Raw genomic sequence first — 20,403 nt, 5'->3', positions numbered from 1 at the left:
TAGTTTAAAATAATTCTGACATAATCCTTTAACCATCAATGTACTTCATAGATTTAATCATATTAATTAATTTCTTGTCCTTATAATAAAAATGGGTATCTAATCTAAAACAGTAAAATATGGCCCGATGGCGATTAGTCATTTACGACAACATTTCTGTTATAACTATGTAGGCACCCACCGATAGGTACTGAGTACACTGTACCGCAATTAAGTGTCAATACACCTTGAATTGGAACCCGTGGGTTCAGAAACACAGCTGTTCACTAATAATATATGACGTGCACCCAAAATACAACCTTATGGTAGTAGACGCTAATGCATGTTGTACTATCGCGCTGACACAAAGCGGCGCTTGGAGATAGGGGTCAATGTGGCTTGGGGACGAAAAATTATAGTTACTTGTTGCGAGACGGGGATGTCTCCGCGCATGCGCTCTTACCCTCATCGATTTTTCTAACTTTGACAGTTCGGCCGATGTTTTGGGCGAACGCTCGTGTAGTAGCAAAATAAACAGAAATGGCTTTAGACTTTTCAGCCACATATAAGCTTTTAGTCTTAGGGGATTCTAATGTAGGCAAGACTTGTATTGTGCATAGATATTGCGATGAGAGGTACTACGATATTTACATATCCACAATAGGTAAGTAAAATATTTACTTTTAGTTTTACGAGCCTTTGTCACAGGTGATGCTGTGTTTAGTGCTTGTGGAGCAACGGGTGAGATTAAGTAGATTTATTAGAACCGTGTTAACCTAACGATGTAAACTAAAATACGGAGTCATAGCCTTTGTATCGCCTTTGTGTAATAAATAATTCTTGGGTACCTACCCAAGAACTGTTTCATCTCATAGAATATTCTTGCATTTAAATAAGCATCAACTTGTTCCACGCGCTACTATGTAGGTATGTGTCTGCAATCTAGCTGTTTCTGAGCAATTATGTTTACATTATGCTTTAGATCGATACAAGTGCATTCTCAATTGAGGTGTCTAACTCTATTTTAGGATACGTAGTTGTTAGGATGGAGATACAACGCTTTTTAAGTTTTTTGCATTTTCAATGTACAAAGTTCTTAATATGTGAGTGTGTTTAGTAAAACGTCCCACTTTGGCAGTTACCATTAAGGCGAGATTTACTTGTAGGTATATGTGGCTTTATAGCAATCGACAAAGTGGGACGTTTTCCCATGTACAGATTATAACATTTATAACTTCATACATATGTTATCGATCAATAAAACTGAATTTCACAAGGGTCGGATATCATATAAATTGTTTGTAGGTATTTTTGATGATTTGACGACCATTGTAAGATTGTAATATTTCTATTTTTAAGAGGGCCAGTAAAAATCGCTTATGGTCTTAAGTTTTAATGCAGTAAGTATTTTCGGCTAGAGGCGTAGGAGTGAGTTACAGTGAGTACTCTTATTGACCTGTTTTTTTTTGTTTTAGGTATAGATTTCAAACAAAAGATTATAAATCTGGACGGGGTACCCATAAAGCTCCAGATATGGGACACGGCCGGGCAGGAGAGGTTCCGGACGCTGACCACCGCCTACTACCGGGGCGCCATGGGCATAATACTCATGTATGACGTCACCAACCTCGAATCGTTTAACCATTTATCTTATTGGCTGAGGAATATTCAAGAGGTAAGATCATTTGGATTTTTATATTTAATACATTCGATGGTTGCTTTGCCTAGGTATACATGTAGTATAAATACCTAACTAAGTACGTTAATTTTAATAAAAAAATTGCTAGCGAACCACTGCCCTCCTATGAGCTGTGGTACAAAAACTGAAATAACGCAAGATAATAGTTTGTAAAATATGTCTGTCTGTTGTAAGGTATATATTTTTATTTAAATTGTTATCGACTTGACTTGCACTGGAGACAGAAAAATTGTAAAGTGCATAATACAATTTTAAAATTTCTAAGAAGGTAGTTTTTCCAGATAGGTGTATTGGCAAAGACATATATAACTCCGTATAGACAGATACAGTCTAAGAAAAAAACGTACCCCAGTATCATACAGAAAAAGGTACGGTGGCCTAGATGGCATTACACCTTTGGGGTACGCTCAGCTAGATGGCGTTAATATTAATATTTGACATTTTAAAACATATCGAGCTAAGAATATGCGCCAAATTGTCAAAACTGAGGTTCAAAAGTTTGAAGCCTGTGTCAAGAGATGGCAGTCTATGCACTGTGGTGACACATCTTACTTCTACAGTAAATCTCTATAATACTCCATCCTCTTTGCTATTGCGTAATGTTATTTATAAATGTTATTCATTTACTTAATTTACACTTTTCAGTACGCTTCACCGGATGTTATAAAAGTGTTGGTTGGCAACAAATGTGACGTGCACGAAAACCATCGAGCAGTACCTAAAGAACGGGGTCAAAAGGTAAATGTGTACAGTCAACCAATTGGAACCCTAGGCCACTCTACAACCATGTCAAAATGACAAGCAGTAAGAGATTTCTTACAGTCTGATTTATAACGTCACTGTGACATAGTTCTACAACTTCTACAGTGGCCTAGCTAGGGTTCCAATTGGTTGACTGTACCTAATTACGATCCTATACATACATTTTTAACTATAAAACTCCCGTGAGACTCATACATATTTAAAAATATTTTAAGCGGGTTACTCACGTATTAAGTCGATATAGCGTTATACATACATCATAATAAAATATATCATCGTCATGTTCCAAACCGTATCTGGCTACGGCGACTCCTTGTTAGTCTATGTGGTCTGAGTTTTGGTTTTGTTGGGCTTTTAAATGACTTGCAAAACCGAATTTGGTTTTAAACGTGCGATCAGAGATTCAAAACGTAAACAAACAAATGTATCTGTCAATAAATGCGACAAAAAGGCTGTCATCTAAGATTAGGCATTAGCGTGGCGAGCAATTTTTAGTTACGTTGATGTAAATTAACTCCTTACCGTCACATTATAGCAATTTCACACTGCTGGTGGGCATGTTTTTTGTTTGTGAACTTGTGAATAAAATGCAACTTTCTCATAAGTTTTTAAAGAATCAAGAGCGTCTTTACCAGTTGGTGTGGTGAAAACGTTATTCCATTATGGTAAAAGAATACTCATTGTAAAATCTATCGTCCAGATGTTGCATACCTACACTATTTTGATGTACCTACCTTATATCTATGTTTTTTTCTATCCTCAACCGATTGTCGCATATACGATGAGTAGGGATAGGATAGGTGGAGAAAGTTCATTAAAACCATGTCCGAAGTTTCCGACGACCATGATCCTAAGTCATGCGGGAGGGACCTCAGAGAGATTGTAAACAGATTCAAATAACTAGGTTATTTAGCCATTGTCAGGCCCCGTCATCGCGTCTACCGATTAAATATTACTTATCATATCGGATTAATTTGTACTTCATCGACAGTATTATTTAGAAACTGAAATAGATACCATACACTAAAGAAAAAGCGATCAAGCCCACTGGTGGCGAAGTCGGGAATCGAACCCGGGTCTCCAGCTAATGGGGCTGACATGAATAAACAGCTACACCACCCCGACCGCCCGCCGCGTAGTATTATTTAGACTAATCAATTTAATTCCAAACTAAGTATGTAAACCTACTTACCTTCCTAGAAATTCACTGTCCAATAGCGTCTTGAATGAAGTGGCAGGGCTGTAAGTATATCTTCTTTATATAACTTATTTTATAAATTTCAGATAGCTGACGATTTTGATATGCCGTTCTTCGAGGTTTCCTGTAAGAATGACATCAATATTGAAGAAGCGTTTTTGACCTTAGCAAGAAAAATTAGAGAATATAGAGATAACAAGGTACCTAACTAAACATATATACTTTAAAATATACATTTTAATACGATTAACTGGCAATGGATGGATTACGCCGTGGCTTGCGTGAGCGACGGTCGCGCGATGGTCGCGCCACGGCGATGCGACGCATACGAAATCAAACCTTATCGATACGGAAGTATGAGACGCGACGGCGACGGTCGTGCGACGATCGCGCGACAGTCGCCCACGTAAGACACGGCGTTAGCGGGGAATGTTCTGATGAACTCTTTGACTTGGTGCCACCGTCGCGCTTTTATCACCGCCAAAGAAACAAAGTTCATCCTCACATTCTCGACACGTGACAAACCAAGAACAAACGGGCCTCTCGCTCGTCTTTGCCCAGAACGTGCAAGTTGTGGAATGAGCTACCTTCTGAGGTGTTTCCCTTTCGCTATGATATGGGGTTCTTCAAGAAGCAGGTATTCAGGGTTCTCAAAGGTCAGCAACGCATTAAGTGGCTACCCTGATGTTGCTTATGTCCATGGGCGGCGATGACCAGGCGGCTCGCCTGCTCGTTTGCTGCCAAGTATTTTAAGTTATTTAATACTAGTCTATACATAACGTTTTACGTGACCAATCCAATTAATGCTCCCTCTATTTTAATTGAATTATTATTCTAGATAAACAATTTATCTAGAAAAACTATAAGATAAGCCCCTATAATGGACGTGGCACCAGTAATGAGATGGTAGAGAAATATGTATTTAAGAACACAAAAAACAATTGAATATCAATCTACAGCTTTATTACACTGCACTAGTTTATATTACTTTACTATGTACCTATTTTGTCTTTTACAGGCGGATGCCTTCGAGCTCAAGGAAAGAGATAGTGTGATAAAGCCATCAGATTCCGAGACAGACGTATCAAAATGTTCTTGTTAGCCTAGTTTAATTATATAATTCATTAAATTTACTGCAAATTGCAGCGAGCAAGTAATAGATATTCTGTGATATCGCAGTATTTAGTGAATTTAAACAGACACGAAGCTCTATCTATATCTTGCTCGGTTGCAAGTTTGCAACGTTCGAGTTATGTATGCTTTAACTGGCGTACAGACATTTTGTTAAAAGTCTGTATCTAAGAACATTATTGTTCAACTTGACAAAGTCTATTATGAAAGTAAAATGCCTGAGAATCGTCAAAAACTGGAACGATAGGTAGGCTTTTAATTTACTTTCATAATAGGGCATTTTCGCGAAAAAAAAATTCAGAACTTTTTTTCCAAAATAGGTAAATTTAATTTTTTTCTGCTTAGAATCACAGCCCTTTTGATCCTACCTACTACGTAAAAAAAGCGTCTCTAATTTAATTTTTCCACTTCATTACCATTTTTTAAACACTTTATACAGCGGTTACAAAGTGGAAAGTATGCAAAATAATAGAAAATTTAGGGACCATGGGTTTTGTCTCTTGTTTCTTTTCCTAGATCCAAAGGGCTCGTGATTCTCAGTAGGAAAAACATAAAATTTACCTACCTTAGAAACAAATTTTTGGTGATTGTTCTCGCGAAAATGCCCAATAAGCTATGCCAAGATTTGAATTTTATATTCTAATGACAATAGGTAAAGAGTTAGTGTTCGCTTAGCGTGTATTATCTTCTACTAGCTGTGCTATCTTGCGTGTGACACTCTCGCATGCGTTTATGCACCATCTAGTTCAGGATCAGTATTATTCAATTGATAAATTTCCGTAATGTCTATACATTACAACATTTTACATGTGGTTAAATAGTATTATGCGTTGTTGTAGGTACAATTGTCTAACGAATAATGAAATATGTAATGTCATTATATATAAACTCATAATAAAGGTACCAATGAAGCTTAGAGAATTGTACCTACACAGCTTCTCATCTACAACTTTAGGAACTTAAAGAATTTGTCACAAGAGCCGAAAGGTCTTACTGAATAAGTCGAGTAGCTTTATAGATTATTGAATTCATGGAAAGTCACTATTGATTATTTAATAACTTTGCAATTGCAAGAGCTGTCTCTCTCTTTACGTATACTTATAAAATTACATAGTTACCTACTTTTGTTATGTATTTGAGAGTGACGAAAGGTACTACTGACACATCACGCATTATTCTATCGATATCGTTGAGAATGCCATGTCTGTTTTTCATTTCATTTATGAATGATAACCTAGCAACTGTTAAATTAATTAGATTATAATCGCGCCTATAACATATTTGGCATTCTCAAAACGATGAGATGCAAAACGTGTTTAATATGACATGTTGTACACACCATGCGCGGATTCAGGCAGGATTTATAAGTAGGTTATTACCTGACCTTCTCGAATTTGTGGTACCTAAGACTAATGGCGACTGTTGTTTTGAAAATAAGTAAAATAAAATATATATAGGTAACAATTGTCAACATGCGATCGACGGATGCCCCTTAAACTTAAGGGGAAAATCTACAAGACGATTGTGAGGCCTGTTGTATTGTATGGATCTGAATGCTGGGCGACAAAGGTGGAGGATGAAAGGAGAGTGCACGTAGCGGAAATGAGAATGTTGAGATGGATGTGTGGAGTGACCAGAATGGATCGGATCAGGAATGAGTATATTAGGGGAAGTTTGAAAGTTGCGCCTATAACGGAAAAGATGAGGAGTGGCAGGTTGGCGTGGTTCGGTCATGTAATGAGGAGGGATGAATGTCATATAGGCAAAAGAATGTTGGAGATGAAGGTTGATGGATGGAGAGGGAGGGGTAAACCCAAACAACGCTGGATGGATTGTGTAAAAGAGGATATGAGGAAGAAAGATGTGAGTGTTGAGATGACGAAAGATAGAGGAGAATGGAAGAGGAAGACGTGTTGTACCGACCCCACATAACGTGGGATAAGGGTAGGAGGAAGAAGAAGAATTGTCAACCAAGGAATACACATCTGAGGCTCTAGTGAAAAACACATGGTACAAGTCACGCGGAGCGCAGGTGAAAAAGGGTGTATGGTCCATATATGACATGCCGTTTGTCACCTGCGCTCCGCGAGACTTGTACCCTTTTACACTAGAGCCATATAATGTAAGATGGCTTATTGGTGTTTTAAACTCGTAGTTATGTTGTGGCTTAAATAGTAGGTATATTTTTAATATTTTGTGACATTAATATTTATTTTATTTACCTAGAAACGAATCTCATTAAAATGATTTCTTCTGGCAGATATTATTAGTTCTAAAATGGTACAAAAAATAACAAATTATCATATGGCGAATGGACATTCACCATATACCATGTACCTACTCATAGGTATACATTTCTCTTTATTATTTACATTGAACGGGGCTTAACCCTTAAATGCATAGTGATGTATATTATGCATCATCTATTTTTGACTGTAATGACAGCACGTCAAAATTCGAATAAATCTTCGTCAAGGTCATGCATTTAAGGGTTAACACTTATAGTAACTATAAATGAAGCTAAAATAAAAATCTCTATAATGTAAAAGGCACCCCTAGTGGGATGGTACCTATACCTAGGCATATGCTGTAAATTTCAAGTACCTATTTAAAACAATAGGTACCATAACAGCCCCCATCTAAAATCGTCCTCATAAGTCCATCAAATAACTTCAGTCAATATACGACCTAATCGTAGGTATAGACTTGTGGAGCTAGTTTGACGGAATCCAAATATGGGGCACTAGACTGTGAAAGTGTTAAGTGTGTTTTTAAAAGCTACCATTTACTACATATAAGTCATGGAGCCACTAAAGATTATGTATCATTGAGCTTTGTTTGTTTGAAACACAATGGCACCATTATGCTTACTGGCCATTACAGGAGCAAAATGTAATATAAAAATTGGACATTCCATTCTTAAGCGTCACAAATTTGCGGAAGAAAAACTACAGACTTTGAAGAGTCTACAAAAAATACACCAAATTTAATAGCAGGTGCGTATTGTTGATTGAATAAATTAAATTCAGTGATATCTATTTAGATTCTCTAACACAGACAGGTTATAAGCTACACTGTTATATAGTTTCTTCTCAACGGTTTTATAATAGATCTTTGATGTTGCCAATAAATAATAATAAGCTAGTGTTGCATTGCAATGTATTAAATAGAACATAACTTACTACTTGAGTTGCGCATAAGAGCTGTTACTAAAAAGGTAAAAAGTATTTGGGCTTTACAATCGTGCAGGGGGTCATTGTCTCCTGAAAAAACAAGAGGGTAAAACGTATTTCCACCGTGATGATATTTTTAAATGAATATTCGTATCCATAGAAGGTATGTAATACGCTCAAACTTATTACATGCATATAAGTACGAATTTAATAATAAAATGGTTCTAATAATAATGTATTTATTATAAAATTTCATATTCATCAACGATCACAAGTTGCAATTAATGTAATTACATTGGAGATAATATAAAGCTCATTATATCGCTTTTGATGTTAAGTATATCGTCACTACTTGTAAAAAAAACTTGTATCTTCGTCTCTCAATGAAAAGAAAATTGTAGTATGTATGGAATGCATATAGACTTACTGCGTTTTAACTTTGAGGAGCAGCGTGAGATACGAGATTTTTTAAAAGTAGTGACGATATGCGAATCACTGTAATTTTGTATACAAATATCTAAGGCAAAACACCCTATGATTGGTATATTAAATAATCAAAGAAACAACAAACTAATTTGGGCGCCAAACCAAAACGGGCAGGTCCCAAGGCTGCTGGACAGTCGGATATATCATCAAATTAATTATTATATTTAGGCCTATTTTTTGGATAAGTGTAATAAAATTATGAAAAAAAATCTATACATGGCAATGATCAGCCATACATATAAAATATTAGATAGCAAATAGATGCTTTGAGCAGTAAAAATCAACGGGGTTTGAAACATCATGTAACAAGATAACTATTATAAAAGAATATCATAATAGTACTGATGTAAACAGGATGGACCCTGTAACAAAACAAAAAAATTAACAGTATTCTACTCCTTAAGAGGGCTTTCGTGTTAAAAATAGTGAAATCGCAACCGAGCGCTCGATCATACCGTGTGTGGTATCAAATTAAAGGGCTTTGCGAGTAGTTTGTAAATATATATCACATTATAGAAATTTTTCTACTTGGTCTAACAAAATATGAGAAAATGTCCAAAACTGGTAATAATTGTACCGGTGAAGGCTCGTTTTCAAAAAATTGGCAAAAATCAATAATAGCAATTTATAATCACTAAGGCATAACAGCAATTTAAGTAAACGTTGCAGATTAATTTAGTACAAAACTTACTTCGATGTGATGTAGATTTTCAAAGAAATGGTCACTTATTTTAGGTAATTTCTGAAAAAAATTGAATTCGCCTTAGGCTAGTTTACTCTTTTTCAAAAACTTAAAATAAAAATCTAGTCTGAAATGATTGTGGTACAGGATATACGAATTATAAATTTACCCGTTTTAATATTCAAAATTGTCCAAATTTTACAAATAAGATCGACTGATTCAGCTCTATACGTGCGTTTTTCTAAACGTGCATTAGAGAAAAATTCATAATTAATTTAGTGAGTTAGTTTTCAAAAATCCAGTCTTATAAAAATCAAGATAATAAGATGCTCTAACTGGAACTTGAATTAAATAAATCTATTGGATAACGGAAAGTGTAGTATTTCACCGACTAAAACTATCAATTTTACATTATTTTGACGTTTTTTTTTTAAAGCAGCCTTAATTAAACTGACCAACATTTGTTCAGCGACTTTTAAAAATATTGAAATCTTAATTTTATTTTAATCTTTCAAACAGAATAAATATTAGCTTCAATGTACGTCATTATTGTTGTCATTGACGTTGTCTGTCACACTGACTTAACCCCTCAAACGCCTTGTTCCAGATCTGTCCCAGACAATTTAAACTGTAATTAACAGATTGAAGGTTATTAATTCAGTAACAAATTTTTGACAACGGCGTTCCAGGGGTTAATAGATTTTGCAATATATTACCTCTTAGAAAAAACTTTCGAGGCTGATACCTACTGCTAAAAATTAAATAAAGTTATTTTACAAATGTTGGTCAGTATAAGGAGTGTAGCCTACAGTTATTTTTTTTTGCTTTTGTTACAGGGCCCACCCGGTATAATTTGAAATGATTGTCTATCTAAAATAATTCGTTACTGTTACAAAAAGGTCAGTAAGGCCCACTTGCACCAACCACTTAACACAGGGTTAGTGGGCTGTCATCTGTCAAATTCCCCAAAATCCTCGGGTTAACCCACCATTTGACAGATGACAGCCCACTAACCCTGAGTTAAGTGGTTGGTGCAAGTGGGCCTTGGTAATGTTAATCCAAATGAAATTGTAGTCTGTTTCATATAGTCAAATTATGTTACGGCCCAGCCACGACATTGGTCTAAGCGCGGCAGCGGCGAGCGGCAGGCATACGTGCGAATGAAAAGTCCCATCGCTGTGTCTCGCGTCAATGTAGGTATGGCCGCCGCTCGCCGCTGTCGCGCTTAGACCAATGTCGTGGCTGAGCCGTTGTCCTGTAGTATAGTTAAAGTAAGAGAGGTTCTAAAGCCTACCTAAGAATGTTTCAGTTAGAGATTCAGCTGTTTGCACGTGTGTGCCTCTAGCTATATCCTGTTCATACAGTCGTGTAAAAATATGGGTGAAGCCTGGCAAGAGTAGAAAATTATAGGGGCGCCATCGTCATGTAAATGGTATTAGTATATGGCAACTATTGAATCACTTTTGTGTGAGAAAAGTAAGTGTTGCTATGATAAAAAAAAAATCGTTCCATTTCAAATCTTTTTTTCCCAAGCTGTACAGAAGTTGCTCAAAAATATGTGCCATAGTTCTTCATTAGCCGACATATGCACTGTTTCTGAGCAACTTGTATGCCCATATTTTTAAACTTGACTACACTGGAGCTGCTTGCGGATCTCTTTGTGTGCTATAATGTTGCCGCAGCTTTCTTGCTTTAAAATATTTTATTAGAAAAAAAATTAACAGGTACTTAGTCAAAATTAAAACCTATCTCCAATGAATTTCATTCATAGTAACCGTTTTACACTAGCACAACTAAAATCATTAGTCAATAGACTGTACCTACCACTTATTACCTAGTAAAGTTTTATTATAAACGGCAATTTGACTTTTATTCTCTACCTACAAAAATGTCCCAACTCCAATGGTTACCTATATTGCTATATGTAGATCATTATCCTCCTTGGGTCATCCCGGCACTCGCCAAGGATCAAAATTTGGTGTTACAAATACGATTACCATCTGACCTAACCCGAAGCGTAACTAGGCCTCAGAGGGATTAACTCTAGTACAAACAGCACATTTTGGACAAAATTTACTACGTTATTTGATACGAATAAATTTAACATTAATTCATCAAGCTGGCCTGTTAATGATATTATTAGTATTTAACTGCAAATTCCAGTATCTACGAATCAATTTATGTTTGAAAAATCAGTCACCGCATCTGCATATAACGCAATCTACTTACATTAGCACAGGCTCACGAACACGATTGTTCTTATTAAAACTAAAATAAATAAATATAAAATTAATAAAATAAAGTACTAAGCACCATTGCATTGTGGCTCTTACATTTCATATACATACGTGATACATACTTATAATAAATTTATAACTAAGGACCATTAAGGCGGCTCAAGAATTTGCAAGCAAATATAATGGATATAGCCTCGTAACGCCCTCCATACAAAATTTTTACTAAGGGATTTTGATTCTAGATGTACTTGAAATTTAGTTGAGTTTCATTTGTTCGAAAAAATGTAGAAACAAAAGAAATTCTACTTAATTTGTTTACTTGAAAGTAGAAATTCCATTGAAACAAAATGTACATCTGATTGTGCATTGGGCCGACCGACACCGGTCGGGACAGTGTCCGACCACTGGCGTCACTAACAATGAAAGTTGTAAGCGCATATTGGCTGAAGCTTTGCACTGTCGGCTGCCGACACATCTTTTAGTTAGATAAGTACAATTGCTACAATGCAGATGCTAACAAGAGAGTTATACTTATGGGAGTTATCATTATTAAATAAATAAACTATATAATGTGAGCATTAAGTGTTAATGAAGAGGTACACTGACATTTTATCGCGCCAGACGGCGCCTGTGCAAGTGCCTAGGCATGTCACTGTGATTCATATGTGTGAGAGAGAAACAATATATCATCTTCTCGCTCTCACGTATGAAATTCTTTATCTGTGCAATGAACTAATAAGGTGGCGCCACCTGTTATAACATTCTGTGCAATGGAACCTTTTGAGTGTGCCTCCTCATACGATCACACCACTAAAAACCAAAACAAAAAGCGCATGTCAGTTCTTATACCCTCGAAATGAGGTCTTACGTGACTATACGCAACTATTATACTACAAATATTAATAATTTAACAATTGCTTTCGTTTCTTCCTCGGACTAAATGAGTTGCTCTGCGGTTCTAGCTTAGGCTCTATTTTGACGTCGCTGGAAGCAAGGCACGGTGCGCTTTGGCTCTCCGATGGCGTACTTGGCTCTTGTTTAATCTTGAGATTTTCCAACATTTCCCGCTCACTGAAAATGAATAGAACAAAACTATAACTTAATGTGAGTGTGCACAGGAAAACGTCCCACTTTTTCGATTGCTATAAAGCCGCTTTGTCAGTTTATTTATATAAAGATACAAGGAAATCTCGCCTTAATTGTAACCGACAAAGTGGGACGTTTTACTAAACAAACTCACTAATAATGAAGTAAGAGAAAAAATAATTACATAAAATTATCCTCTACTTTAGATAGTAGAGATTTACTATTTGTAGGAAGTTCAGATGTGTTGCTTAACTTCAAAACTGGGTGAATCCTTTCTGCTATAAGGTTGATTATCTTTCAGATCATATTATATTTTTTATATATTCAACCTTAAAGCAGAATGGATTTACCCAGGTTTGAAGTGAAGCGATCCAAATGTGCCGTTATCTGGGTAAAGGGACCTTAATCTCGGTAGGGTCCGCGGCGTCGTATTTGTATACGATCATCGCTCATAACGCAGTAAGCGCCATCGACAATAAGGTCTCTTTACCCAAATAACGTCACAAATATATTAGAAGAATGTAATACCTTTATCAGTCCTCACTATCCGAAAAGTTCTCACTATTAGAAAACTCATCACTATCCATATCGGAATAATCATCACTATCCGAAAGATACTCAGACAGCCAGTGATCAAGATACTTGTAACGAGACACTTTCCCCAATATTGTACCATGTAGATACACGTGTGGGACCATAGTTATTTTTCGGCCACGAGGACTTTGGAATACTAACAGTTTACTCTTATTTACATTAAACCTAAATCCATTTTCCTTAGCATAATCCTCACATTTTTGCAAAAGCTTTATTATTGCACTAGGCCAAGGACCCAGCAATACCAAATGGTCTTTGAAGCTGATATGATTTATGATTTTTCCTTGTATGCAGCACCCGACTTTAGCATTGCTGAGTTGATCAAAAAGACCGTAAAGGAATGGATTGAATAGCCTTGGTCGTGATCTCGTGTTTAGTTGGTTTTTGTAAAAATATTCCAACATCACAATGATCTCCTCCGGAATGACTGGCTCTGATCTCATTTTTTGCCAAAGTTTGTCATAGGGTATTTGGTTGGAGGTTTTGTTAAAGTTAAGGAAACACGCATAGATTGGTGTACGTCTATCTGTGTAATGGCGGACAGTTTGCTTCAAACATAAAACTGCGTCTGCACATAGTCGACACCTGAAACCAAACAATTTCATGTTTAGTTTCAATGACCTCGTTGACAGTACTCTAGTAAATAATCCAAATGTAGTTCTCCATACAAGGGCGGATGCAGCCCAGCATCATACTCAGTGACGTGGTTAATGTGTTGTGTGCCCATTAATTTCAAAAATGAACGTAATTTTAGCTTAATAAAAATAACAACCAAATATCCTATGACAAGCTGAAAGTTTAATTAAGTAAATTAACTTACATAGCTTCATTTCTATGAGTGGCAGCAGCAATTTTCTCTAATAAAGCATAGGGCATGTGTAACAGGTCAGCACATTCCTTGTCTACTTGATGATGTGTCATATGCTCTTCATCATTGAATGGATTCGTTTTTAAATATCCTGTAATATTTAAAGACAATGTTAAATTATATACGTAATACATTAATGTGTGTAATATCATAGATTAAATATAAGAATTATACCATCCCATACATTAAAATGCGACCGCCTAAAGACATGCAAAAAGTAGATGGCGCCACTAAAAATGCCTTGTTGCCATCGATTACTTGTAGATTAGCCTTAAGTGTCACTTTCGAGCCATAAATCTATGTTGAAAGTGGCACTTAACGCCATCTACAAGTGAAGTAAAAGAAGCAACAGGGCATTTTTTAAAGTGGCGCCATCTACTTTTTGCACGTCTTTCGGCGGTCGCATTTTAATGTATGGAATGGTATAATCTTCTTACATTTAATTTACCTATGGTAATTATTTAATAGGTATTGGATAGCGAAATAATCTTCATAATAGGAATTAACAAAATCTCTGTTACACCTACTAACAGAGATTTTGTCAATTCCTATTATGAAAATTATTTCGCTATCCTAGGCGAGTCGACACAGCGAGCATGGTCAACGACGCGAGCTAGGTACAGTCACCAGCATAACTACCTAAGTGATGATTTCTGTACCTTGTCGCTTTAAACCGTTTGACAATTTCGTATGACATTTCAAACAAGACGTTAATGTGACAAGGTATAGAAATCATCACATTATTTATGCCGGAGACTGTACTTAATGTCAAAGTGCGCGTTTTTCTCAGCCGAGTGGTTTGCCTCAGCCAAGGCACATCTACATTGCCTGTTTGCCACGCGAGGATGCCTCGGAACACTGGGAGCAGCGTAAACTAGTATAACACACTTACCAAACCGAATGTTTCAAGTTATATTTTGGCAAACACAGATGTAATGCGAAAAACTTTTCCTTCGTATTTTTCCCGAAACGTTCGTATTTGTCATGCGTGTTCAGACAGTGTCAGTACGTATTGTACTGAGACTGACTGAAATAGCACGACATGTTTGTTCGTTTCCGTCAAAATACGAGGCAAAGTCTTTTCGAACTACATCTGTATCTAGGTATGAATGGTACTTTGATAATTCTTTTTCTTCTTTACATCCTGTTACCCTCTGCTGGGGTGTAGGGCTCGAATCATACTTCTCCGGTCTTCGACAGTTTGGGTAACCTCCTAGCACCCAGGGTGGCTAGCCGAATGGCACAATCGCTCACGAAACGCTCACGAAACGAAGCGCTAGTAGATATCTATCTCTATCGCGCTTGCGTATTGGCGCGACAGAGCCAGCGGCGTATCGCTTTCGTTTGGCGTCGGAGAAATGCCATTCGGCTACGGGGCCTGAGCTCCTGCTGAACCGAACGACTTTGATACTTACTTAATGCTATCTCCTTTCCTTCACTTTTGTATTCTTCTATCTCTTCATCTTTCTTTTTTAATAGATCTCTAAGCTCTTGCTGGCTCTTCTTTAAATCAGCTACAGTTTTCAGTAGCATGTAAGTTACATTTTGAAAAAACTGTAAATGCCAAATATTTCACTGTTAAGTATTATAAATAATAATAAATAAATAAATATTATAGGACATTCTAACACAGATTGACTGAGTCCCTCGGTAAGCTCAAGAAGGCTTGTGTTGTGGGTACTCAGACAACGATATAATATAATACTAGCTTTTGCCCGCGGCTTCGCTCGCGTTAGAAAGAGACAAAAAGTAGCCTATGTCACTCTCCATCCCTTCAACTATCTTTACTTAAAAAACCACGTCAATTCGTCGCTCCGTTTTGCCGTGAAAGACGGACAAACAAACGGACATACACACACTTTCCCACTTATAATATTAGTATGAATATAAATTCTTATATACATAGAAAACATCCCTGACTCAAGAACAAATATCTGTGCTCATCACACACATAAATGCCTTTACCGGGATTCGAACCCGGAACCGCGTCGAAGCAGGCAAGGTCACTACCGACTAGGCCAGACCGGTCGTCAATTATCATTTAATATTTCAGCTTAAATTCTACAAGTTGCATTGGACACAGCATGTTTACAGATTATAGTTGCAGCAAGTAAGAATTGGCTATAAAGTTTAATAAGTACGCCCCTTTTGTATCTTTGTGAAGGCCAACTCTTAAAAGTGAAATTACTTAAATTACAACCAAATATAGGTAATACATGGCGGTAGGGCATAGCGAATGTTGTAAGAGGTAAGGCATAGCAAATGATATTCCGCTTTGTGTGGTAGGGCACAGCGCAGCGGAAATCATCTCGCTCAAATCTAGAGCAGACCCCAACTGGGGAAGTACCTCCGCCTTACAGAAGACCGCAGCCAAACAGCACTAGACCCTACTCATAGTGTTGTGTTCCTGCCGGTAAGTAAGGCTGCCAGAGCTCAACGAGGGTGCGGTGTGCTGGTGACGGAAGGACCTATGGAACTAATTTGTTCCGTCTATTGTCCTTTGAGTCTTCGGTAACACAAACCCTTCTTGGAACTTGTACACTATTTTTGTGTACTTAACACAGTTTCTAATGAGTTGGCAACGCGCACGTGACACTCCTTTAGTTCCAGGCGTCCATAGGTGACGGTGACCGCTTTACATCAGGCGGACCGTATGCTTGGTTGCCACCGACGTAGTATTAAAAAAATGCCAAGCTGCCGTTTTGCATACATATACGAGTACATATGTTATGTTTGGATGACAATGCAATACTATCATGGCATTGCTCTAGTTTGGCATAGTCAGCATTGCATATACTGGAACTCATTTACATTGTCATGGTAACAAAGGTGTGTTACAATAAATTTGATGCTTTGGCTGTCCATGTACCTATATTATAGGTAGATACTTACTCTACTAATAAGCATAAAAGCTAAATTGTAATTAAAGAAGGAAATAAATTCTTGTTGAAAACTCACTTATTGTAATAATTTCCTTAGTTAATCTAATCCTTTCCACCCGAACTGATACGATCGTGAGAATATAAGCGGGTTGTTAACATATCATCATCCTCCTTGCGTTATCCCGGCATTTGCCACGGCTCATGGGAGCTGAGGTACGCTTTGACAACTAATCCCAATATTTGGCGTAGGCACTAGTTTTTACGAAAGCGACTGCCATCTGACCTTCCAACCCGAAGGGTAAACTACAGCTAGACCTTATTGGAATTAGTCTGGTTTCCTCACAATGTTCCTTCACCAAAAAGCGACAAGGGTTGTTATCATATAATTGTCAATTTTAATTCATGTCATTAAGATTCAAAATTAAGTTAGCAAACCTCCATTTATGCGGTTGGAAAGGGTTAAGGAAACCAGCTATGCAGCACACCAGCAGCAATGAACGGAGCACAGGAGCAATTCCTAACATTGGACATACTGTCGCATAATAACTATCTTAAGGTATAGCAACAACAGGTGGACCATACTAACAACAAGGTGGAAGGGAGCACCAAGAAAAAGGAAATCAGGCAAACAATTCAAACGATGGTCTGACTACATAACAGAAGTGGCAGAAAGAGACTGGTTATGACAGGGAAGAAATAGAAAGTTGTGGAAGAAATGGGAGGAGGCCTTTACCCAAGTGGGATCCATAGCTCAAACACAAATACAAACGAACAACATATTAAATTACTTCTGCACCAAAAAAATGTATGAGTTAATGGAATTAAAAAAGGCTTTATTAAAGTTAAGAAGCTGCCACGTGATTCATCTGTACAGTTGACGGTGGCTTGACGCTGATCAATGTACACAACAACATTGATTATTACAATTTTGAACTGGGCAGCCGAGAAAACCTGAACATAGTATTAAAAGGTTTCAAGTAGCCTAACACACCTGTAACACACAGGAGGGAAGCGAGCCTGCAAACGCCCCGTACACGGCGGAGCATAGAGATAGAGCTGTGGGAGTTCAGGCTGTGTTGGAATGAGGCCAAGGCGGTGGCTCAAAATAGAAAGATCTTGGAAGGATCTTGTCCTATGCACCTATGGTGTGTTCTAGGACAATCAACAACACACCTGTACCTGTATAACATTTTGTTTGAGTAAATTTACTTACCATTTCTTTTGATCCCTCCGCAAGTTTCAGTTTCAATTGCAAAGGGTACTCAAATAACTTGGTCATAGAGAGTTCTAAAGTAGAAACATCTTTTTTTACATCCAACTTCCTGAGGTTAGTTGGTTGTTTTAGGAGGTTGGCACCTTTTGAACTAACTCCTCTGGTTCAACCTCAAGGCCAAAATTGCTGTCCTGAAAATAGTAGAAAATAGTTACAAACATCATTTAACCAGGGATGAACGAATTTACTCCGAACCACAGTACAATAAAAGTACTATCTTACAGTATGGCCACTCTCTCTCCCTGCTGAATGTGCTGCCCACCCCCCTCTCGGTTACCTCACTGTTACCACAGAATATATAATAGTACAAGTACAGAAGGCTCACTCCTTTGATATTCACAAAATGCCGCCATTCTAAATTCTTACCTACATTAACTAACGGACCGCACGCGAGCAGCCAACATTGAATTTTATTGCGCCGCGCGAAGGTCGTCGCCAATGACTGGGCCGTGAACTCGCGGCCGCTGACATGTAGTTGTAGCGCGGCGATAAAATCGCGGAGTGAGCCACCCCTGCTGTTACCGCCTGTCCAGAACACAAACAGTCGACCTGTCACATTTCACTCATACAAGCATAGTACGCGTTCACCTACACGAGCTTAGACTGTGTGCTAGGAACGCGCTTCTTTCATATATTTACAAAGGACTTACTCTGAACAGGTTCTGATCCCCATATGTCACCACTAAATTTGTTTTTACATAATTTAAAGCATGATTTTTGTTGAAAAATAAATCCATGTTAACCACTACACACTCAGGCTTAATGAAAAATGAAAATGAAATGAAAATGAAATATTTATTTTTCAAGTAGGCATATTACAATGCGCATATGAACGTCAAATAAAGCTACGCCGGCTCTAACCCTACGCCTGAGCCTCGAGAAGATTTCAGTCCCCTCTCAGTTGGGAGGGGGGTATCCACTATCGGACCGGCAAGAAACTCGGCGGGCAACTTCTTTTCAAAACATTACATCTTATAATTAACATGCATTAAATAACAAGATACAATTTAACATGCAAAAGTATTCATCAAAGAATATTATTTGGACCAAGAAACTATTAAACCATAAATTTAACCAATGAAATAAACTAGTGTAAGTCCTATAAGACATTAATTATTTATATTTTTGAAGTAGACATTCATAAACAACAAAAATACAGTAGATAAAAGTGTAGCTTTAGTGATAATTTTAACTTTTTCATAAATTTAGTTCAATTTCGTACCTATTCAATGTGCAGTGTAATCATCTAATATATTAAACTATTATAATTATGTGCATGCGATTTACACATTTTTGAACTGTGTTCTGTACTAGCATAAGTGTACCTGTAAGCACTCCAGAAATTCATTTTTCTTAAAGTAAACAAACCATATCGAAATGTAGTCTGTAACGTAAACTTCATAGCTTTTTATATCCCTTGCTAACAGCAGATACGGCGGGTCTTCCTGTATGTTATGCCACATTATTGTGGAATTTCTATTTTCTTTTCTCTTTCATAAAATGTAAACGAAATCAATTAGCTTGGAAACTGCTCAGCTGCATCAGCTTGAGTGACATACCGTTAAGTGACAGTGACAGATACCACCATAGATATACAGATAACCAAGATTGAGTTGATTGGACATAAAGTGTGTCCACATGAGAGGGTAAAGTTGGGGCTGGTGTCCCTCTCGCACATATTGCCACTGTCAAAATTATTTGAATGACGTCATCTATGTCATGATTTGGGGATACCAGTCAATATTCAAAGTCAACACCAAATCTACTAATACCATAGACCTTCAATAGGACTGAGCGTGGCGTCCTTTTCAGAGAGGGCTCTTGTGAACCGTTTTTGCTAGTCTGACTTTGACACGAAAGCCTTTCTGGTCCGGTGATAAGGTTCAATTTAGAGTAGTGCAAAAAAGTGTGAACTCAGTCCCTATTAAAGGTCTATGGATATCACAGACAAACATTTTTTTTATTCGTCTTTCCGGACAGGCTAGGACCTTAGGCTTCCCACAGACAGTCTTAAAAATTCATAATCTTAAAAAAAAATTGTATGCAAATTGACACTGACAGATCTGTCAGTGTCTTGTCAGTGTCAGTTTGAACTGTCAGATTGCATACAAGTTTTTTTTAAGATTATGAATTTTTAAGACTGTCTGCGGGAAGCCTTAGGTCATAATGCCAACACAGATAACTATACAAGACAGAGAAATGTAAAGCCCGCTCCAAATTATGCGCGCGAATCACGGCACCCACATAGTAGGGGGAAATTAGCTAAAATTACGGCATAATTAATGGAAGGTTTTTTTAAATTGAAATATGTACGTTATAGACTGAAGTTATTTTTCATCAACCCTCCCCACTC

The 20,403-nt window shown here is 37.3% G+C and overlaps 2 protein-coding genes across 4 annotated transcripts; one reads left to right on the top strand and one right to left on the bottom strand.

Moving 5' to 3' along the window:
* Positions 1 to 497: 497 nt before the first annotated feature.
* LOC125224898 (ras-related protein Rab-8A) lies at positions 498 to 4,926 on the top strand. Its single transcript, XM_048128404.1, has 5 exons — positions 498 to 643; positions 1,455 to 1,654; positions 2,324 to 2,416; positions 3,725 to 3,838; positions 4,657 to 4,926. The coding sequence occupies exons 1-5, from the start codon at positions 520 to 522 to the stop codon at positions 4,738 to 4,740; spliced, it is 615 nt and encodes a 204-aa protein (XP_047984361.1). The 5' UTR covers positions 498 to 519; the 3' UTR covers positions 4,741 to 4,926.
* A 4,901-nt stretch (positions 4,927 to 9,827) lies between these two features.
* LOC125224918 lies at positions 9,828 to 19,591 on the bottom strand. 3 transcript variants are annotated; one of them, XM_048128436.1, is made up of 6 exons: positions 19,376 to 19,591; positions 17,991 to 18,181; positions 15,311 to 15,449; positions 13,848 to 13,986; positions 12,962 to 13,612; positions 12,286 to 12,418 (listed from the first exon to the last, which is right to left on the bottom strand). In XM_048128436.1, the coding sequence occupies exons 2-5, from the start codon at positions 18,054 to 18,056 to the stop codon at positions 12,967 to 12,969; spliced, it is 990 nt and encodes a 329-aa protein (XP_047984393.1). In that variant the 5' UTR covers positions 18,057 to 18,181; positions 19,376 to 19,591; the 3' UTR covers positions 12,286 to 12,418; positions 12,962 to 12,966. The 3 variants fall into 3 exon arrangements, with proteins under 3 accessions (XP_047984395.1, XP_047984393.1, XP_047984394.1); XM_048128437.1 differs by having other exon boundaries at positions 19,419 to 19,591; XM_048128438.1 differs by lacking the exon at positions 12,962 to 13,612 and having other exon boundaries at positions 9,828 to 12,418.
* Between the last annotated feature and the right edge of the window lie 812 nt (positions 19,592 to 20,403).

The sequence above is a fragment of the Leguminivora glycinivorella genome, chromosome 3 (genome assembly GCF_023078275.1).
Source record: "Leguminivora glycinivorella isolate SPB_JAAS2020 chromosome 3, LegGlyc_1.1, whole genome shotgun sequence".
Taxonomy (NCBI): Eukaryota; Metazoa; Arthropoda; class Insecta; order Lepidoptera; family Tortricidae; genus Leguminivora; species Leguminivora glycinivorella.
Note: the sequence above shows the minus strand (reverse complement) of the source record. Positions and strands in the feature narration are given on the sequence as shown.